The sequence below is a fragment of the Pteropus vampyrus genome, unplaced genomic scaffold, assembly GCF_000151845.1.
Source record: "Pteropus vampyrus isolate Shadow unplaced genomic scaffold, Pvam_2.0 Scaffold17, whole genome shotgun sequence".
NCBI lineage: Eukaryota > Metazoa > Chordata > Mammalia > Chiroptera > Pteropodidae > Pteropus > Pteropus vampyrus.
The window spans coordinates 9470581-9494683 of NW_011888798.1; the positions used below are offsets into that span (position 1 = coordinate 9470581).

The 24103-nt window shown below is 33.3% G+C and overlaps 1 protein-coding gene across 19 annotated transcripts in view; it reads right to left on the reverse strand.

Moving 5' to 3' along the window:
• The window catches only part of R3HDM1 (R3H domain containing 1), a 171153-nt gene that overhangs the window by 85258 nt on the left and 61792 nt on the right, over positions 1–24103 (reverse strand). For 9 of the 19 annotated variants that reach the window (XM_011354484.2, XM_011354482.2, XM_023527499.1 and 6 more), the window contains exons 4-9: positions 14876–14917; positions 14325–14414; positions 9950–10064; positions 8802–8880; positions 2018–2077; positions 1794–1934 (exon numbers count right to left, since the gene is read on the reverse strand). In XM_011354484.2, coding sequence (XP_011352786.1) covers positions 1794–1934; positions 2018–2077; positions 8802–8880; positions 9950–10064; positions 14325–14414; positions 14876–14917 — 527 coding nt within the window. The remainder of the gene's footprint in view (positions 1–1793; positions 1935–2017; positions 2078–8801; positions 8881–9949; positions 10065–14324; positions 14415–14875; positions 14918–24103) is intronic. The other 10 variants (XM_023527497.1, XM_023527496.1, XM_023527502.1 and 7 more) reach the window with 4 other exon arrangements.

Sequence of the window (24103 nt, forward strand, 5' to 3'; positions counted from 1 at the left end):
TTTCTCTTATAGATGCCTCAATTTACTGCCCTGCAATCGCCAACTTCCCGCTCCATTGAGACACCCCAGTGGACACTGGGTTGTTGACATCCATAACACCACTGGTTCAAGGCTGGAGCGGGTAATCTGCCTATGAGGAAAAGGTAAGTTTGATTTTATTCAATGTGGAGCAGATCTCTAAGGTTTTCTGATTTATAACCTTCTGCATATTCCAGAAGATATAAAATAAGAATACAGTGTAACTTCAATGATCTGAAATGTCTAGTTATAATTATGCTACTGGTCCATTCCTCTTTAAGTATGCCATAAACACCTGTGTTTGGCTAAAATTTTGACTACCCTGATAAAGAGAACCCTAAAGCTTTCTGACATCATTCAAAGCATTCAAATAACCGAGGTTACACTGTATTGAAAACCTTAGAGAGTCACCAGTCGAAATGTTAGTCAAAATGCCTGCTAATGTGCATGTGCGTGGGTATCCAGCAGCTCTGAGTAATGCTGAAAGGTACTGGTTAAATGAATTAGAGTTCTATTCACCCTCAGTCCAGCTCATATGTTATAGTCACTATTCTACTTTAGCCATGATATAAATAATTGATGAAGAATTTTAAAAAAACTAAGGGATGGGCAGAGGAAAATTAAATCTGATTCATATTTACAGGTAAAATTTAACCCCTAAAGAAAGACAAGATCCTTTTCAAAGATATCTAAATTTAATTTTAGTTTAGGAATAATCATTTAAAAATACTTGGTTCCAACAATATATTTAGTTGACAACATACTATTTGAAATGGAAGAAAACCAACTTAATTCCAGCAAACTAAATGGTAGCTATAAGGATAAAAGGCCATTACAATAGAAGGGACGTAAGTGAATTAAATATGACCATGCAAACTGCATAGTTCATAGATAACACACTGAGAGGAATCTAGCTTCAAGAAAGGCAGAAAATAATGAACTAAAAAGCATTATTTATGGCATGTGAAGTTGACTGCTGCTCATTACCACAGATTCATTGCTGCTACATAGAAATTGACATAGAAAATTCTTCTGACAGGCAGATGACCAACCAACAAAGTATACATTTTAGTTGAACTCAATTGGGTGCTTTAGGATTAGCTTTATAAATAGGCAGAAGAGGTGCTGTGGACATGTTACAATTTTAGGTGCTTCTGCATTGGGCTTTTTGCTCCCAAATGCCAGCACTGATTATTTCACCAACACTTAGCTATCATTTTTTAAAGCAAATGGCTCCTCTTAAGTCCTTAAAAAATTGTCCTCAGCAAATTATATATGACCCAGAAAGTGGATACAACATTATGGTTAATAGTGTATTAACCAACAGACCCACCTTCTTGAAATTTGTGGGAAAGAAGGAGCAAAAACAGAAGTGGAAAAAGTATGGTAAACTCATAAAAGATGCAATGTGAGGGTGCCAAAAATTTTTTTCGTTTTCTTAAAATCTGCCTGAGATTGACCATAGCTATTTAAATTACATTAATTTAAAAAATCCATGAGAATGGTTATCAAATATCACTGACATTATGACCTCAGAGAGTTTTTGCTTTTGTTTCTTTTAAACCAGTCCTCATTTACCTGCCTCATTTCAGATCAGACTGATGCATTTTGAATCTAGTGAGATAAACATATTTTTTGATCCGATCATATATGGTTATCACGAAGCTTAACTAGGCTGTGAAAACATGTGGAAAACCTCAGATGAAAGGTACTGTAGAAAGACAAAGTATTGTTATACACATATGTAACATATACCTACATTTCTTGATACTTACATTCTTGTATTACTAGTTTTGTTTACTATGACAGACTTCCCACTCTGATCAACATTGTGGTCTAATCCAAAGTAAGCGGCTACTCTGTGCAATAGCATCCTGTGGTAAGATGTCATTGGGGGGAATTTTTTACGTGGAGACCTAGAAGTAGAAGAAAAACTAATTAGGTAAACCAAGGAGAACTGTAGTGACAATTACTTTTCTTGTTAAATATCAGGACTTACTCATTATTACCAATGAAATCTAAAATTTCTTGTTCCAATTTCAACAGCATCATTCTGTCCCTGAAACAAAATATGAAGACCCTTATATGTAAAACTTAATACTGAAATCGTAAATGTTGAATTTATATTGCTATATATATTTTCTTAAAAATTGAACACTGAGGACTATCACAAGCTTGATGCTAGAATATTTATATACTTTCTGAAAAAGTAATGTTTTAAAAGAATGAAAGATGATATTTTTTAGTTTAGTTTTTTATTATGGAAAATTTCACACATACACAAATGTACAGAGAATAGTGTCAGGAACCTCAATATAGCCATTACCCAACTTCAACAATTATCAACATGTGGCCATTCATACAGGAGATATATTTTGATCTACTAAGTATCTCTATATTGGAGTCTGTTCTGTAAACATATAGATAAAAAGAGCATATCAGTCTTTGCTTTCTTACTCTAAAGCTGAGAGGTAGCAGGAAAATAGACATCTTTGGTTAGGCTCATAACTTTGTTGTTGCGTTGAGCTCCATAGAAACAGCACTCTAAAGAACATGCAATGCCAGTAACAACAGGAATGCTCCTATATGAGAATTCATTGCTAGCATACAGGTGGAACTATAGTAGAAAAGTATGAACTACATTACCAACTCTAACTCAAAGAGACTTTTCAAATCATTCTGTAAATTGCTACATTTTTAAAACTCTAGGAATTTTCCCCATAAAAATTAAAACGAACCAAAGGCCTCCAACATGTAAAATAAAGACTTTAAGGAATACCCGTATGTGCTCCTTTAGATCATGAGGGTCCTATTTAGTGCACTTAGAATGCAACAAATTAATAGTACCCCTCCCGAAAGGACCTCCTTGCTCACACACCAAGAACTTGGCTCAAAAGAATATGCCTATGCTTACTGAAAATTTCATGTGCAGGTGGGGAAAAGCAAACAGCTCAGAATCTTAAACCTTAAAGGTTTGTTTGTTTTACAGATCATTCATTCTGTTTCTGATACTTTACAGGTCAAGAAAACTAGACCAAGAGGTTAATGTTTCCCTCCCAAATAAACATCAGATAGAAGATCACTTTTAAATTCTAACAGAGGAGGTGATGCTCCCTACTTAAGTTGCCTGAAAGTATGTATGTACCTCACCCTGAGTTTGATTCTTTCTCTACATTACAAAACTCTCATAAAACTGAGTAATATTTGACTATACATTTAAAAATATTAGTTGAAAAATCAAGAGAAAAACATGTCAACCTGGTGATTTCAAATCTAAAGTTGAAAACAGGAATACATTTTAACACAAATACTAGCAACATTCAATTTTGCTTCCAAATCTGGTTCTCATTTAGTATTCTCCATCTTAGTAAGTGGTACCACCTTTCATCTAGAATGTTGTACCAGAGGTATTTTTGGCCTGCTATAATCTTTTTTCTAATCATCCTAATCACTTAATTACTACTGCAGATTTTCTTTACCTTCTATCTTTCTTCTGTTTCCATTGGTTCCAAGCAATCGGGATCTCTTACTTAACTACTATGACATAATAGTAGTTAATCTCTCTGTATCTTCTCTTGTTCCCTCCACATCTGTTCTACCTAGAGCACCATAATGATTTTAAAAACACACATGTGAACACACACCATTGCCTTGGTTAAATATTTATGGCAGGTTTCACACTGCTCTGAGGTTAGAATTGAACATCTGTAATGTGGCCTACAAGGCAGGCATAATCTGGTCTTTATCTACTTCTTTAGCCTTATCTCCTGCTCCTTACTCACAAAACTCTTTATCATCTTGGCTTACCTCTGCACTTGCAAAGCTCCTTCCTTTCTCAGCTTCCCCAAACATGCTATTTCCTTTGCCTAGAACAACTTCTTATATAGTTTCTTAAACCTTGTTTCTTTCATACTTTTCTTATATAGCATTTATCACAATTATTATTATATAGTAATCTGGACTATTTAGAAGAGTTCAACAAATGTATCTGTATGAAACAAATTAATGAAATTATTTCATCCAGAAGGTCTTTTAATATTTTTTCCTTAATATTTGGGGAGAGGGTAAGGAATTTCTACTTTATAGGTGTTTCCCCCAAAAAGGACTTACTTAACTACAAGACTCTCTTTTCATCTAACTTTTAGGGATTGATTTGTCTTGAGATATAATTTTCAGTAACTTTCATGATATATTTTTTATACACTTATTGTAGGAAAAAAAAGAAAGGAATCTGAGAAAGGCAACTTATTCGGCATTCATGAAACAGTGCATTTAAATAAGTTTTCTGTGTCTGAGCTAAACAGCTGGAGTAAGATATGTGAAATGTTCTTCAGTAAATGTACTGTCATTGAAAAGAAATTTCTGTTGTCTCCAGGAAAGAAAACAAAATCTAATACTTTTACTAGTTATTGATACAAGTTTAGGCTTTCTCTCTCCTCTTCCACATGCAGATCCAGATCTATGGATTGCAGGGGATTTTCTGTTATTATATAGACCACTTACTATTTAAACTAAGTTCCCCTGCTCAGTTTACTAAACTTCTAGTCACTAAAAAGTAGAGCTTATTAGAAAAATAAGGCTGATAACTTTCTTAAGTTCTCAAGATTTATAGTTCTTGCCTTTGAACCAGTATAGCTCAGTTCCCAAATTTTCAAATCTGGAACTAAGGTTAGATATTTTGGTAATGGTCATAAGCTAAAAAGGAATAATCCCTTATAGAATATATATAGGACTTGAACAGATTACTCTCTTAAATTACTCTCAAAGCATAAGGTTTAGCACATGAACCTAAAAGTAGGCACGCTTACTGTAATTGTTATTGAATGAGTTTTAAAAGGAACCAATATAAACCACTAACCACTAATCACTAATGTCTAATCACTAGGTTGTACACCTGAGACTGATATATTTTATGTCAACTGTAATTAAAAAAACTTAAAAAAAAAAAAGGAATCAATGTATGGTGTCTATTATTAAAGAAATAATAAAAACAAAGATCTCAATCAAACTGATCAATAACCTATTATCTAAAGTTAAAATGAAGGGGCAACATTGTTTTAGTTAATAGTGTTCTAGTCAATACACCAGAACTAACTTTAGAGGGTATGTATACCCATGGCAAACAAAAAAGAAGAAAACAATAATGTTTCCATCTGAAGACCCTCTTCCCAATGTTCCATATGACCTTAGTCAATATCTGCAACAGATAAAAAATGACTTAAAACATTACTTCCAATAAAAGTTTTATAAAACATTTCAAACACAGAACAAAACAAATTACTTTTCAAACATACATTCTCAGGATTAATCCATGGGGTTGCTCCCTTTCATTAGTCATCTAATAGTTACCTTTATTATCTATATTTCTTTAATATGCATGTAATTTATAAAAAACGGGTATGAAATCAACACAAATATAGGCATAAAACCATGTCAGTAAGTGTAATCTCTATTGAGGTCAACTTCTGATTCCTAGGTTCTAATTCAGTAATGATCAATTAGTGTAGCCTCTAAAAATATGTCTTGCAAACAGGAACTAGAGATAGATTATTATCTAATATCTAAAGTTAAGTTTATTTATTGGGTTGAGAATAAGATAAAGACTTAATGATATGAAGAAAAGTTTTGAAAAGGATTCTCTAAGCAATATTCAATCTTGAAAGCTTTAGTGGAAATCCACCAGTTATTACTAATTTTGCACCATGTTTATCTGGCAATTAATTGCGTATTTCACAGAGAGAACACTGAGCCATAAATTAAGCAAATCTTGTTTCCCACAAAGTTTAACGATAGCTACAACTTCCTAATCCACACTGACATTAGTAATAACTCATACGTTAGCCATGTTGTGAATTATATACCTATATATTTATTCAAATAAAAAGTCATACACATAAGGAATAAAGTACTGATACATGCTACAACATGGATGAACCTTAAATATATTATGCTAAGTGCATGACCCTAATCACAAAAGACCACATATATATGATAGTCATATGAAATGTCGAAAACAAGGAAATCCGTACAAACTAGATTAGCACTCAGGGCATAGGGAGGTGATAGCAACAGGGTACGAGGTTTCTTTTTGGGGTGATGAAAATTTCTACAATTGGCTGTAGCGACGGTTGCACGTATCTATGAATATACTAAAAACTATTAAATTGTAACTTTAAAAATTCATATGCAGATAACTTACTTTTGCACTCGTAGAGGGAAAGAGAGAACTAGACAACAGAAAAATATTTTGGAATGCATAAAAATAATTTCTAATCTTTGTCCTTATTGATGCCTCTCTCACAGGATCAGAAGAAAGAAAAATTCTGCCTGTTTAGGATCCTATCTTATTTTACTCAAACTGGCTATGTATTTCCTACCTTCCCCCTTATTTCTCAACCTACTCAGTTCTGGTTTCCAACACCTTACTCCAAATGAAACAGCTTGTTAAAATAGCCAACGACTTCCTGGTTTCTCAATCTAATGAACTGGTTTTGGTACTTCTATTTTCACCACCCTGTTATTTATCTTCTATGAAACTATTTTCCTTTGGCTGACTTCTAAGACAAATGTTTGCATTGATATCTTTAGGACTCAGTCTCTTTATTCTCATTTACCTTTTATATACTGTCTTTCCACAGAATTTTGTCCTTGTCATTTATTTCATCTCTCCTTGTAATTTATTTCAAATTCATTCATAGCAAGCTTCACCTCGACTGGTGAATCCTGAACCTGCAACTCCAGCTGGGCTCACTTACAAAACCAGAACCTCTTAACTGCTAACAGACATCATCTCCTAGCTTTCCATCAGGCATCTCAAACTATATTTACAACAGAACATACCCTATTCCATTCGAGCTTTGTCAGTTAATGGGACTAGCTGTCAGCCCATCCAGAAACCTAGTAGCTACTCTGTTCTAGTCTACTATCTCATTACTCTTCTATATCCAGATGATCACCGAGTCCTGCCACGGTACTTCCTGAATATTTTTCTAATGTGTACTTTCCTCTCTCTTCTCCTCTATGGTCTATCCACACTCGCTGTTTATGACTTAGCCCCTTACTGCTGAAGTAACCTTTCTAAAATACAAATCTGATTATGGCATTACCCTATTCGATATCCTCTAATTACCTCTCAACTCAGGATGCCATACTCAGAATTTCTCAAATGGTGCAATACTGGTATTTCAAGACTATTTTCATTGTTCATTATTGTCTTACAGATCTTTTCAGCACCCCTGGCTTCCCAGTGGTACCCCATAATCGCTGAGACTTACCATCCCCCAGTGTGGTGGTACTACCTTAGGTTGAGAACAACTGCATACGATCTGTCTTCATATCTCATCAATACTTTCCTCATCGCTTTCTAGAATTACTTGCAGATGCCACCCTGTTAATCTCTTCTTTCCTTGGATATACCACTCCCCGCTCTTACAATGCTATGCCCTGGCAATGTTCTTATTTGTCTGGAATGCCTTTCTCATGTTTCTCTGGATAGGCAATTACCATTTAAAGCACTCTAATTTCAAGACTCAGTGCCAGCATCATCTCTTCAGTGAAGTCTTCCCATAGGAACAGAGGTTGGGGGCCCTACATCTTGAAAAAACTTCTTTTACAACATCTATTCTATTTAAATTATATATCATGTGATTTTTCCTAGCAGAGATGGTGAATATTTTAGGGTCAGAGATTATATCTTATCTATCTTTATATCTATATAAATGTTTAGCACAACACTTAGCACATGACAGATGCTCAATAAATGCCTGTTCAATGGACTAATTAATTCATTTTCCTTTTGGGACCAATGAAGAATAAACTTGAACTTAAAAAAAATCATGCAGAATTGATCATCTTCTTCCCCACCATACCTATCTATAGTTCTTCAATCTTTATTACAAGGAGACCACTTTTCATTTTGATGGTTCTCCTTTTGAGGTTTATAGTAAATGTAAACTAGAAAATCAAGATGGTATTGAAAACAATAAATCCTGAATGAAAATGAAGGTTTATCTTTGGACATAAGTCTCAGTGAGACTAAAGAGAATTGTTCTTGTTTTCCTCCATGTGCATATACCCAATAAAAATGTTTTATTTTTATTTAAATGTATGTAAAAATGTATGAGAAGCTAAGATCTAGAGGATGGATTCTTAATATTGGAGTCTTCTACCTCATGAAAGTATTGGTCAGATATTTTGTGGATAAGCCTTTTTTTGTGGTGAAAATGTCTCAAAGGGGTCAATGACCCGCCAAAAGGTTAAAATCTATTTATTCAGTGCCGTGGTAAAACATAGGCTTTCATGATTAAAGTAGTGATTCAAATAGGCACCTGAAAATCTTTGGGTTGAAGGTTTATAAACTGAGAGAGAAAGAACAAAAACTCTGCATTTAACCAAATTCAAAAACTCATTGTAAATTAATATACTATGCTCTTATTTGGTTGAGTGAATTATCATGAGGTATATTTTTCTTTTTTTTGTGATTAGTGATACCTCTATATTTCACAATTAAGTCAAAGTATCTTGGTGATTCTGTATTTCCCAAAATTCCAACAGACAGTATAAATTATTTTTAGATCATGGTGACAAACATAATGCAAAAAGATATTTACACATGTGCATACAGAAGACCAACAACATCTTAGCCCTAAGAAACTGTTTCTGGTGTACTTCAAATATTACAATCTTATTCTAATATGCTAAATCAGTAATGAAAATATAGGTAGCAAATTATGGTACTCTAGAAACAATGTAAACCTTATAAATTTAATTTTTTTTTTTTTTACCTGGGATTGTTTTTTAATGTATTTACTAAAAATTCATGTAGATCTATGCCAGTTGAATCAGTATATTCTTGACTGGAATCTAAAATAAAACAACAAAAAAATCCCGTATAAAGTTGTTTGAAAATAAATCCTTTCCCCTTTTATACATGATGCATATCTTAAATAAAAATAAGATGCCCCACATAGAAAAAATTAACAAAGTAGGAAAAGAAAATTTATGATGAACTCAGGTAACCACAATTTTTCTATTTCTATATAATGAGCAGACATGGGTTTATGTAACTACATGTACATGCATATTCTTAAAATAACTTTCTCTCTCAAACGTGCGTGTTTTACTCTGAATTCTTTAAAGATCCTTTTATATACTCACCACAATCCTCACGTTCAAAAATGCCTCCTTAAGTGAAAAATTAGAATGGTTTAGACAATTAACTACATTTGTAGCAAATTAAGACAGCTTAGTTCAGTTGTGAATATAAGTAGAGAAAAAAAATGGTGGTAGACAGGAATTTTAGTTCTGAAACAATGTTTATCTAATTAGATTTGGTCAAGTCTATCAACAAAGGCTTGCTTTCAAAATAGTTTTTCAAATATTCATGTTTATTTCTTCCTCTTAACTGTAATATCCTTATGCTGTTTATAATACTGGTCAGCATAATTTAGTTTATAAATTAAAAAAGCATTTTTATAGACTTGTAATGCTAGATGATGGTGAAGTCCCTTAAAATTTATAACGAAAGATAAACATTCTGGATTTCCAAGAATATTGCTACCAGATACTGAATATTTAGGCACTTTGCATCGTAAGGAATTAAATACATTTTAGAGGACTTAATATTCAAATTACAGTGATTTCATTATTTCAATATAGACACAGACGGCAAGAGATCAAGACAGTTATCTTCCTCAGTAGACTCTGACATGAGTTGCAGTTTTCTGGCTAAAGTATCTTCTGATGTTCAGAACTATGTACTCAGTACTTTGCTCAGATGAGCAAATACTTTATTATCTCGTTAGTTGGTTCTGTACCTTTTGTAATACAGATATACTATATATCATTATTTGAGGGGTAAAAGATGAAATTATCAACAGTGAATTTTGTTTAAATTCAAATTTTGTTTAAAAAACAGAAATAAATTGCAAACCTCTTGATAACATTTTTCTGGGCAACTTATCATTGGCTTTTTCTTTTTCTGCTTCATCTTTTGAGGGCTTCTCCTCTTTTTCAAATGATTGTGTTAACTGGATCTGAATTTTCTCCTGTTGGGAGGTAAAATCAGTTATTAAATGAAAATAAAGCAATTCAATTACTACCACACATTTGTATTTTCTGAGTAATACAAACGTGTATGGAGGAAAAAAGGAAATAAGATTTTTATTTTATCCAATTAGATTCTTCAAAGTAGAATACAACTTAAAGTCATTTTTACCATTTTTATCAAAGTCTAGATAGAAAATGTTAAAATTAATGTTTTGAGTTGAATGTATCAATTGAAATATGTCCTTTAATTATTTTAGCAAAAACAAATGTTTTACATAATAGTTTAAATGTATCTACTTGTAAAACCTCTGGAAGATCAGAACCAAGGTCTTCTTAATCTGTTTTTGTAATGGAGATGCGACGGTGAAGCAAAAGCATAATTATCATCAATCATGACAACAGAAATGCATGAGTCAGCACTTAATAAAAAGTACTTTTTTGAGTATTCCTTATAATCCCATATTACTTCTCTCAACATATAAAAATGTAAGTACAAATATTCCAAAACAAAATCCACATGACTTTTATTATTTCCTGTTTGAGATTTATATATCACTGTTCCTCCTTCAATTACCACAAAGTTGTTTTAGAAAGATTTCAAACAAGATAAGACAAAAGGAGAACTAATTCAACATTTCAGTTTTAAAACAATATCATTACACGCAATTTCAGAACCCAAAGGAATTACTGGAAATTAATTCATATAGCCTAAAAAAGTAAAAATCACATAGCTCTGGATTGTGGTGTTTAGTCAGGCAAAGTTATAAAGAAAAGTATTATAACTTCCACATCATTTATACTAAAGATAAGTGTGGCCTATTTATAGACTAAATTACATTGTTATTCGGTGATGGAAAACATCAATTACTTTGCTTCTCTGGGAAATGCTTGGTGGTAGTACTAGGTATAAAGTTAATTATCAAAGGTGATATAAATTTCAGGATTCTTAAACTTGTAAACACCAGGATTTCTATTAAACATCCCCCCCCCCCGATAATTCTTTATTTTTGAAATAGTGGTGGCAGAAGAATTTCAGGTCAAATATACGTATTTTTTTCCTACAGGGTTGCTATTTTCCTCTCTTTTCAATTCTGTTTCCCCTTCTATCTCGGTTCAAATTTGTGTTCAAAATATAGGAAAAAAAACTATGCACAGCAATTTTCAATAAAATGAAAATTGAAATGAAATTACTAAACTTCATACATTCATCAACTTACCATTTTTCTCATTATGACTCTTTTTTAAAGGAAATAATCAGGGTAACATTGGTTAATAAAATATAAATTTCAGGTGTACAAGTTTACAATACAACATCTGCATTCCACCCTAAGTCTAGTCTCTTTCAGTCACCTTGTATTTGACCTCTTTTACCTTCCTGGTCCTTGCTTCATCTTCCTTCCCTGATGGTAACCACCATTCAGCTGTCCGTATCTATGAGTTTTTGTTTGTTTTATCTGTTGCTTTTTGTTTTATATCCCATGAGTAAATCATAGGGTTCTTGTCCTTTTCTATCTGACTTATTTCACTTAGCATAATACTTTCAAAATCCATCCACACTGTATTATGACTCATTTCCTTATTCTTTTTATAATTGTAAAGTAGATATTTAAAAATAAATCCTAGAACTATGTTTTAAAAGTAGAATGTTGGAAGTTATCCTGACTTACAGCTTCTATTATTGTTACTCAAGGATAATCCATGAAATCCAGGTTGGAAGAAAAGATTTCACATTTAGACCGTCACTAAAAGGCACTTCCAATGACTATCAGATTTCATTTCGAAATTCTCCTCGTAAAGCCATACATTTTAATTATAGATATTAAACTATTTTATCAAGATAAACTGTATTTAAAAATCTAGAATGTTTAGTGTACTAAAGCCTTGTTTTCAGTAGAAATAAACAAGACATATTTTAAATGCTAAAGTCCTTATACACAAACTTTTCTGACTAAATAACTGAAATGATAGCAACATCTCCGTAGGAAGTAGTATGTAATTCCTTTACTCTTCACTCTGTCATTGACATGTTATTGAGATCACTTCCCTCTTGTAAGCTCTCATCAGACACAAGTAACATCTCTTTTTTAATTGCCTCTTAACCTTTGAATAGTAAGTTTTATTCCAGACTAATTCCTCAAAAATTACATTCTGAAGCAAGCATTATTAGTTGGAAAGTGTCTCTACCATCAAGGATTACATATTAGCACATTTCATGAGAGATAATTTATTTTCAAATCCCATTTAGGTGAAATTTAGTTAACTCAAGGCGTGGGAAAAAACTTTCTACTAAAAGGAGTACCTTTTGTTCAGCGAGGGTAATAACAGGTTATTATCCTAAAAGAAAAAAATTATTGTATCCAGGAGAAATTGAGAAAGAATGTATTAAGTGGAATAACTGAATTCTGGCATTGCTATCTTATTTACTATTCATATGCTGTAAATCAGATTTTTGAACTATAAATGCAGAAACTATAACCTGTGATCAATAATATATACATTATTTACAACATATACTCCTGATAGTAATTTTTTTCTCATACAAATTTTCATTAGCTAAATTTATGTAGCACTGTTAAGATTTTTCCCCAATATTTTTCAGATTGGTAAAATGTACTGAACAAAACCAAAGACTGCATTACAGTTTTTCTCAAAAAGAATGCACTTTTCTGGATTAATAGTCTTATGAATACCTGATCCTTCTCATTTCCTCAATCTCCTTCAACTCATTATTCCATGAGGCTAAGATGGTGTAACATTTTGGACAATAGAATGAAGAAATGAATTTTCAAAAACCATTATGTTGCCCACCACTCCACCCTGAACAGGCATATTCTTTACACTGACTTGTACAAAAGAACTTTTTTAAATTGCTATTTCAAAAACAATTTTTTATTGATTTTTTTGAGAGTGTATAACTCTTCAGCCTTATCAACAACCACGTAAAAGCCACAGGTAGGTCAACATCTGAAAACATTGTCAGGTAATAGTTCTTAGTAAAATATTTTGACTGTATTTATGCTTTTAGCTAGAAAGTATGTCATTTTATTGCTAAAAATATCTTTTATGGAATACACATAGCTATCTTCTACTTATGTACTTAAATTTCAAATGAAAATCACATTTTGTTTGTTTCTGACACTTCAACACATTTCAAAGAAAACTATGATTTTTAAAGTATTTTTAATTAACAATAAGCAATCTATTTAAAAAAATCTTTTTCTTGCACTTTGGAAACAAAGAGATATAGTGCTTTTAAAAAACAGAACATATTCAAAATATGTGATGAATATCTTCAATATCTAAGATAGTAGGCTTTTAGGGAATCATCTTCTTAATCAAGGCAAAGCATAACAGTATTTGTTTGAATCAACAAATGTATAATTGCCATTTATTTAGAAAAAGACATACACTGGTCATGGCCTTTTTTTTTCATTTTTCTTTTTTTTTTAGTCATGGCTTCTTAAATGACTACAAAGTCCCTTAACTCTTTGGAAACTAATTGTTGGGATATAGGGGGATTTTAGGTTGCTCAAAGTCTTAAGTAGAACAATCCACTAACAGCCAAAGTTATCATTAATAAACATTCACAGAGGGTCCAAAGATATTTATGTATAAAATGCTCAAAAGTAACATGAGGCAAAGATTAATTCACAGCTGAGATTAACAGAAAAGTAGTCATAGCATTAAAAAGAATATAAAAGGCAAATCAAAGTGTTTGTGTGAACCTCAGTAGTTCTCTGTTTTACAAGCATAGGCAGAGAGGAATTAGAAGTATCAGACAACTATTAGAGTCAAGCTAATATAAAAACTGGCTTCACTGGGCACTTGGGTTAAGTAAAATAATATATCAAGCAAAAGTCTTGGATACTCTCCTTTTCACACACAAGAGGTATTTGACACATTTCTAAAAGCCAAAATCAAAAGGGCAAATTTCATCAAATTAAGTGGAAGCTACTTTAATATTTTATAACTTTTCGATAACTAATAACTCCCTTAAAGCCATATACCTGGTTAATTATATGATCCTTAAGGTTTTCCAGAGAGAAATCGTTTTACAAAACCTTGAAGTAACAAGGGTTTTCCCACTTTTCATGTGTATCTTGTATTATCAAAGCAATTTCATTTAGTAAAAACATACATAACACATACACATGCACATGACTTTTAGTTAACTTTATGAAAAAATATCCTCCAGGAAGCAGGTTATTCCACCATGTCTTTAAATAACTTTTTGTTCTTTTGTTTGTTTGTTTGTTTACCTGGTTTTCCTGTGATATCTCTGTTGTAGGGGGTGGTGGAGATTCTTCACACACTGCAAGGCTCCGAACTAGCTTTAACTTTGAGCTTGACTAAAGAAAAGTATTTAAAATTAACACTACATTTTACAAATCTAAGGTATATCCAAAAGCCCCCTAGTGTTTTAAGTTTTATCAATAGTTTCTGCCACATATAGATGTAGGTGAAATGTGCAAGTTAAATATATCATTAATTATCACTAAAACTCTTTGTTAAGAGGAAAAACAATTACAGTTTTGAAAATTACAGCAATAGCAAGAATGGAAATAATTCCAATTTCAAGACCCAAAGAATGGTAAGAAAGCCATTTTCTCTATAGATAAAGAACCATTAAAGATTATAAAAGCAATACACAAAAGCAACTAGGCAAGACAAAAACCCCAAATAAAACAAAATAAGCTTTCTGCCCCAAACAAAATATGACAAAACTAAACTGAATGCAGCGCTATATGAAAACAATTCATCAAGCATGAAGGAAGGCCCTTGGCATGCCAGCACAAAATATTTACTATACCTTAGACCTTTTTCCTGTCTGTCCAAATGACTGCAATGGCCGCTGAATACACAAGAAAGATTTGCATTAAATTTCATACTGATACAGAAAGTTTTCTTCTTAATTCATAATCCTAAACCACAGAGAAACTAACTGCACAAAGAAGAGAAAATGAGGAAATCAAAGCTGTTTCAAGTAAAAAAGTATTGATTCCTCCCAGAAGCACATTTGCAGAAGATTCTCTAAAATCTTGTAGATTGGCACTTTCTTTTAGTGAGCAAATGGCCATAATTTCTGTTAATTAGGTTAATGGAATTTATAAAGTAACTTCTTGGGTAGTAGAAAAATAAAATATACTTTTTCAGTATTTTATATTATACTTTAGGCAAGTCTGGGGAGAGGGAAACCCCACAAAAAACCTGAGGAATTTTAAGTAGCTCTGCTCAGCAAAATTCCTAACTTACAAAGGAAAATGTGCAAATGCACACTGAGTCCACAGTACAACCACCTAACTACTGTGCCTTTTCAGCACTGTATGAAGTATACCATCAGTTTATCTGTCACAGAATCCTGTTTGCCTGGTCTACGGTAAGGCAATGAAGCAGAAATGAAGAAAAGAGGGCAGAGTTCCAATATGCATGTTCAGCATGATTGCCAAATCATTAATCACATGACTGGGGAACTCACTGAGATAACTAGCTCTAGTTTGTGATACCAGACTTTGGTTTGGGAAAGCAGCTGAAGTGTCCGTGCAACAGAGCCAGACAGGTTTTAAACATGCTTTACTTCCTCCCACCTCCTTCCAATCTATACCTCTCTAACCCCAATCACAAACAGTACAAGGGCCAGATACCTAACATTTATGCTCATTAAAGCCTGGGAGTCAGTTTGCTACCAAACATAAGACAGATAAAAAGTCAACATCTAGATTAGTATGCTTCACATATGAAAAAAAGGTCATCATTTTATTCTATCATCCAAAAAGTCTTCCTTGTAGAACCAACAGAAATGACAATCTGCAGTAAAAGTATGTTCTGTCCCTCATTATAAGCTCAAAGTTCTTGAGATAAGAAGCGCTGTATTCTTCGGATTTTTACCCTGGAATACCCATACTACAAATTAGGAATAACGACAACAAAAGGAAAGTAGAAAGAAATAAAGAAAAATGACTTTTTGTTTCTTACAGGGAAGAAAATGGCTCGTATGCACACACATATACACATGGAAGTGCTACCTAAGAACTTTTGCACATTGGTACTGTTTTCTGATTCTATTTAGTCTCTCATTTGTTCAAGAGGATTTCTAAATGTAACTCATATCTAAAAGTAGAATTAAAAGAAGTTATACTACACAGAGTAAAGACTTAATCAATACATGACTACTAATGATATGCACATGACTAAGTGAGTTCTAAGGAAGGAGAAGGGAAAAGAATTTTTGACTTACTCCCTTCCTGTTTTAATCCCTTAAAACACTAAGTATCAAGGGTACAAAACTTTCTATTAAAAATTTTAAAACAAGAGATGATTCATTGACAAGTAAAAGCTATATTCATATGCATAAGGTTGAATTTATTTATTCATTTTTTAGGTGAGGCAATCCTTGGTTGACCTCATAGATTGCAAGGACCTTTTCAGTTTACAATCCCTTATTTTTAAATTTTTTTTTTTATGCCTATAGCACCTGGTCTTCCTAGGTGTTCTCCCATCCAAGTACTAACCAGGCCCGACCCTGCTTAGCTTCTGAGATTAGACTGGATCGGGCTTGTTCAGGGAAGGTTGGATTTAAATTTCTGGCTTTGCTTATTAGTAGGTGACTCTGGTCAAGTTATTTCAGTTTACTAATATCTGTATAAAAGTTCATACTATTTGCATAAATTCTCAAGATTCCTGAAAAGGTTCAATGAGAGGGTAGACTTAAAAAAACTAAAGCACTGTAGTAAAGAGGGATCATTAAAGGTTATATACCTACCATGTTAGGAGACCAATGTCCTGTGCGAGAGGGGCTGCAGGAAGCCTTGTAGGGCAGAAGGTGGCCCTTAGCCAACAGTCAACCAGGAAGTATGAACCTCAGATCTACAACTGCTGAGCTTTGCCAACAAGGGGAAGGAGCTCAGAAGCAAATTCTTCCCTTGTCTTTAGGTAAGGGCCCAGCCTGGCCAACACCTTTGATTTTAGCCTTGCAAAACCCTTAACAGAGAACTTCTAATCTACGGATATGATACCTACAACCTAGTTGTAACTGGGTACTGTTTTGTACCTCAAGTCTGTGGTAATATGCTATGCAGCAATAGAAAACGAATACACTACTGCATAAGTAAACTATAAACTGTTAAAGTGACATTATTCTCTAAGACACATTATTTCATTTCAAATAGCAAAGAACTGAAACTACTTAATGTATACCAGAAAATTTGCCATAAACACATGTATACAGAACAAAGCAGAGAAAACAAGTTTTATTTATTAAAGTAAACAACCTTTGTTTTGTATCAATTTGGTAGCCAGGTTTGGCTTTAAATAGGAATAAAATTATTTAAAAAATGAATTTTATCATTTAAAGCATTCCATTCAATTTTTCTCAATTTTTTTATTGTGAAAAATATACATAAAATTTAACATCTTAACCATTTTCAAGTATACAGTTCAATAGTATTGAATATATTCATAATGTTGTAAAACCACCACCACTATTCAGATTTATAATTCTTTTTATCTTGTAAAACTGAAACTTTGTACCCATTAAATTCCCATTCTCTTCTCCTTCCAGGCACTGGCAACTACCATTCTATTTTCTGTCTCTACAGTTTAGACTATTCTAAGTACCTGATATAAGGAATCATATAGTATTTGTCTTTTTGTAACTCACTGATTTTACTTTGTATAATGACCTCAAAGTTCAACCATGTTGTAGTATGTTGCAGAATTTTCTTCCTTTCTATGGCTGAATAATATCTCATGTTCGAGGATAAATATTATTGAATAATAATGATCAATACAATGGACTATCCATTCATCTGTCGATGGATGCATTTGGGTTGATTCTGTTTTGGCTATTTTGAATAATGCAATGAACATGGGAGTACAAACATCTCTTTGAGATCCTGCTTTCAATTCTTCTGGGTATATACCCAGAAATGAAATTGCTGGATCTTACGGTAATTCTATTTAATAATATTTTTTAAAAGGACCTCCATACTGTTTTCCACAGTGGCTGTACCATTTTAAATTCCAAATAACACTATGTAAGAGTTCCAATTTCTCCACATCCTTGCCAATACCTGTTTGCTGTTTTTTGATAGTGGCCATCCTAGTGGGTGTGAGGTGGTACCTCACTGTACTTTTGATTTGCTTTTCCCTAATGGTTAATGACAGTGAGTTATTTTTTCATGTACTTAGTATTGGCCATTCACATATCTTCTTTGGAGAAATGCGTAATCAAGTCCTTTGACCAGTTTTGAATTGAGGTATTTTACTGTCGTGTTTTAGGAGTTCTCTATATTTTGTGGTTGATCTTTTCTCAGATATATGATTTGCAAATATTTTTCTCCTATTCTGTGGGTTGCCTGCCTTTTTACTGTTGATGGTGTTGTTTGATGTAAAAATTAAAAAATTTTCATGAAGTGCAGTTTATCTATTTTTTCTTTTGTAACCTGTGCCTTTGGTGTCATATCCAAAAAAATCATTGCCAAATACAATGTCATAAAGCTTCTGTCCTATGTTTTATTCTTCCCCTTTATAAAAGAAATAGTGATTCTTATTCAATTCGGTATTCTGATTAGAATAAGAGCAGTGAGAATTATGTTTTACCAACATTGCAGTGTTACTACATTATTGTGATATGGCTTCACATTGATTGTATACAGAGAAAAAATAACACAGGAAGAAAGGCAATAATATATGCAAACATATATGCAAACCAAGCACATTACCCTGACATGGTCCACAGTAAAAAGCTCTTTTGGTTAGTTAGTAGTTGATACTGCTGCACACAGACAGTCATTTAAATAATTCCTCCTACTGGCCTACAATGGCCAGAAGAATCTTTAGTAATCTCTAACTGTGTCACTTGCAATCACTGTGCCCAGGGTCTTCTGATACCTCTAAATGAACATTTGTTTTATTTGTACAAGATCAATCTCACTTAGTTGTTACTCTCTGAGTTCAAGTGATCACAATTTGACCAGGATGGAGTCGTCTGTGACAGCACCTTTCATGAAATAGTACAGCCTCTCAGCAAAGAAAGCAAGGTGGTTCAGGGAATACCACAAGATGGTCTTCAAATCACTTTTGACATTTCCAGAAAACTCATGGCTAATACTGCTTAACAAATCTCCATTAGCCATCCTGGAAAAAGCCTCCATGGTAGCTTTCAGCGAGGAAAGCTTCTTGAGGCAAGAATCAAGATAACACAAGATTCATCTATCTCTAGTCTCCCCTCACCACCTTGATAGAGATGCTGAGCATCTTTCTGAACCAAATGGTGGTTAATTTGTGAGCATTTGTATGTGTTCGGCACTTTACTCTTTCAAAAACCATCCATCTTGAGATTAACCTGGCTGGTTTATCTGTCTCTCATCCGCCAAGTCTCACAAATTAGGAAGCTCATCCTTTCTCTGGACAGGGTTGCCCCCTGGAGTATACTATTTCAGCAACTGTTTCAGCATCTACAAAACTCATCAGAACGATGAATTCATTGTAAAGTGCACTAAAACACAGATGCTTTTAGGTTAGTTGAGTCCAAACTAGGTTGGGAAAGGTCATGACTGAAGGAAGCGGCATGGTGCTCTGGAAAAAGTACACAGAGGTAGGCTAGTGTTCAGCCCTAATTGTGCCATTGGCTCTCCAGGTGACCTTGGCAATTCATTTCCATGGACACAGGTCTCTGGAAAATGGAAGGGTTGCTCAGACCAAGAAAACTTTTTAGCTGTGACCTTTTGAGTTCTATGAAATCTAACTACAAAATGATGTGAGTCCTCCAGTTTTGTTCACTTTCATTACCTTGAGCTCCTTTTGCCAACTTGATCTTTTTGGGGAGAAATGTCATATGGATTAACAGAGGACATCTCTCCTCTGGGGCATTTCTTCCTCAGGTTCTCCGTCCACAAAGGGTGGTGGTGCTGATGATAACCTCTACAGATGTTCCTGGTTTTCAAAGGGAAACCCACCCAACCTGAACTCAAACCCGCATTGTCAGTTCTCAGGGGCTAGGTGGACACCAGGAGCCCACTGATAAATAGTCTTGCCTCAGACCTCAACATTGACTCTTTTCTTGGAAATGCCCCATTTCCTCATTGGTAAAAGTGAACTGGTTCGGTGGCTTTCTTCTCATTGTCTGTAGGGCCAGGATCGGCCTGTCACTGCTCTGGGATGTATGTTTCTGCTATTCATGTCACAGGGGTCCTGTGCTCTTGAAGATGACCAAAGGGCAGAGAGAGGTTTTGCTAATAAATTGATTAGTTTCCATAACTTAATGGTTGTTTTCCTTCATCAGTATTGCTTTGTTTCTCTTAGGCACGATACATCCTCACTGTTCAAATACTGCTGTCACTGGGCAACACTGGTATCCACTGGGAGCTTGTTGAGATGCAGAATCTTGGGGGTCTACCCTACACCCCTTCTTCAGTCTATTTTATGGTTTTGCAATATCCCCTCCTTTGCCTTCCTTAAAGCTGTCTACTTAAAATGGCTCTGGCAGCTTTGACTCCTCGGCTCCTTTCCTCTTGGGTGTGCAGTTTGCAGAAGGTATCCCTGGGCTCTAGGGGTGTTGTAAAGGTAGGGCTGGGAAGAGAAAGCCCTCTTGGCTGGCACCTTTGGTGTCACATCTAAGAAATCACTGCCAAATCCAATGTCATGAAGCTCTTCTCCTACGCTGTCTTCTAAGAGTTTTATAGCTTTAGCTCTTTCATTTAGGTCTTTGATCCATTTTATGTTAATTTCTGTACATGGTGTTCGGCAAGGGTTCAACTTCATTCTTTGGTATGTAGATATTCAGTTTTTCCAGCACCATATGTTGAAAAGGCTGTCTTTCTCCATGATCTTGGCGCCCTTGTCAAAAATCATTTGATCATATATGCAAGGATTTATTTCTGGGCTCTCTATTCTATTCCATTGGTCTAAATGTCTATCTTTACGCTAGCATCACACTGTTTTGCTTACTGTAGCTTTGTAGTAAGTTTTAAAATCAGTAAATATGAGTCCTCCAGTTTTGTTCTTTTTCAAGACAAGGCTATTTCAGGTCCCTTGAGATTCCATATGAATTTTAGAGTGGGTTTTTCTATTTCTGCAAAAAATGTCATTTGGATTTTGATAGGGATTGTACTGAATCTGTAGATTGTTTTGGGTAATAGTGACATTTTAATAATATTGAGTGTTCTAACCCATGAACATGTGTTTCCATTTAGTTATGTCTAATTTCTTTCAACAACATTTTGTAGTTTTCATTGTATAGTCTTTTACCTCCTTGGTTAATTCTTAAGTATTTTATTCTTTTAGATGCTATTGTAAATGGAACTGCCTTTGTAATTTCCTTTTCAGATTGTTGTTAGCGTAGAGAAATGCAACTGTCTTTTTTTGTGTGTTGGCTCTGTATCCTGCTACTTTACTGAATTCATTTATTAGTTCTAATTGTACTTTTGTGGCATCTTTAGAGTTTTCTACATATAAGATCATCATCAGCAAAAAGAGATGATTTTACTTCTTCCTTTCTAATTTGGATGCCTTTTATTTATTTTTTACATAATTACTTTGGCTAGAATTTCCAGTAGTTTTCTCTTCTTGCAAGTGTCTGTGGCTGGCTTTGTTTCAGGATAGTGCTGGCCATACAGAATGAATTAGGAAGTGTTCTCTTCTCTTTAATATTTTTATAAGTTTCAGAATTGGTATTAATTCTTTAAATGTTCGGTAGCATTCACCAGTGAAGCCATCAGTAATCTTCTGTTGGAAGATTTTTGATTATTGCTTCAATCTCCTTACTAGTTATTGGTCTATTATCTGTTTCTTCATGTCCATTTCATCTAGATTATCCGATTTGATGGCATACATTTTTTCATACCCTCACATAATTCTTTTTATTTTATAGAATTAGTAGTAATGTCCCCGCTTTCATTTCTTATTTTAGAAATTTGAGTCTTCTCTATTTTTTTCTTAGTCCATCAAGCTAAGTTTGTCAATTTCATCGATCTTTTCAAAGAATCAACTTTTGGTTTCACTGATTTTATTTTTACTTTTCACTTTTAACAAAATTTCACTGTCCTAGCAGCTTGTTTAACAGAACTTCACTACTCCAGGAAAGAGAATCATATTAGAATTTAGAGAGCTTAGGGGCAAACCCTCACTTTATAATTTACATTGTTTGATACTAAAGCATAGGACCAAAATTAGGCCAAAAAATGGATACAGAATATGAAACATCCTTAATGGAATTTCAGTTCCAAACTGATAATATATTGTCAGAGCTACTAGCTACTAACTTGGACAAAAACTGAGGTTCAATAATAAATGGTTAAGTTGTACTATTATAATAAACATAGACGTTTTTTAATTTACTGCCTTGTAGATTTGAGAGCAAAGAGAAATAAATATGGTTGGTGATTTTAGTACTTTGGTCTTTTGTTGGCAATAAAGTAGTTTTAAACAGATTTAAAATTTATTTCAGAATATGAATTTGAAAGAATCCTCAAAACATTATCTGTATCTTAAGTGTTACTCCAAACCAGAAAGCTTTTACAACTAATAACAAAAGAAACAAAAACCTGAGTCTATGCAGTCAACTCCATATAAAGGGGTAGTAAACAGGTTTTTTTTCTCTTATGTTCCTTTGCTTATCACAATGTCTATTTGGTCTAATATTGTCAGTAATTTTCTTTGCCTATCTTTGTTCTGCTAAGACAGTTAAATCTATTTAATGTTTCTTTATTATCAAAGGAAAGAAAAACAGAAGTACTGAAATCATAAACCATGAGATTTATGTACTGCTAAGAAAAAACAGAATAATCTTTGAGTTATATTGTCTCAGCATCAAAATACCCACCAATTAATATCACTCAATTAAGAGGAAATTTACTTATTTCAAAAAGAGGATCAATTTTCATTGTAATTATTATGAACAAAATAAATTATAATGGTTGACATCTTTCAAGTAAGACTCTTAATACACCTTGAAGAGCTCACTAATTCTCATTATTTTTCAAGGCAACAGTAAGGATTAATAGTAATTACAATAATGAATTAAAATGTTAAATGTATAACTAAAGGTCAGGAGCAGTAAAAACAATTGAGGCTAGGTTGATGATTTCTACTGGAATAACAGAAAACAACAAAGTTTTCTGAGTTAGAAGAGTGGACTTTTTAAAAAGTTGAACTTCTTAAATATAAAAGACCATAAAAGGTAGGGAACTTAATACAAAGAACAAAAACTACTGCATTGCAATTTCTGAGAGCTTATATTAAGAAATAAATTTTACTTTTTATTTTATTACTAAAGAAAAAAATCTACATTTCATGATAATAAAGGGACCAGTTGGAGAAGCCATATAGTGTGCTATTGCTAATAATAAAACAATTATGATTATAAATATTAATATCACCTACCATTGTTAGGCTCTAACTATGTACCAGGTACATTGCATACATCCTTTTCACTTTGTTAGACAAATAGAAAAATAGTTAAGAATTGTATGATTTTATAAAGATAGACTTTTATTCAACCCTTTAAACAGAAATTTTTTCACATTTTATTAAGAAATGTGATGCCCATTAACCTCACTGTTGGAGAAGTGTAGCCTGTATCCTGAGTTTTTCTGATAATATTAATAGATTGACATTGCTTTCCTGTCCCTTACTTGGCCCTATCCTCCTCTTTTTAAAGAAATGCAATAGAACTTGGGAGATACAAGATGTAAAAGTCTCATCTTGATTATCAAAAGGCTTGTTACAGAAATTAAGAATATACTAAACACCTCCTTCAACTGATTATGTGTATGGAAAATTCACTCATATATATCAGAAGCTGTTCAGGCACTCTGGCCCATAAAGCCTAGTTAACAAAAATCAGTTCTCTTATTTCCTCCACAACAAGAATTCTGAACAAAACTTGGACTGGCCATCCAATAGTTTAATAGCTTTTGGGGTGAGGAATCATTGAACTGCTCCAAAATACGTGTTAGATTGTGTTTATATGCACATATATACAGATGAATACCCCTAGACAAAGCATTCGTCAAGTACGAAGATATAACTGTAAATAAAT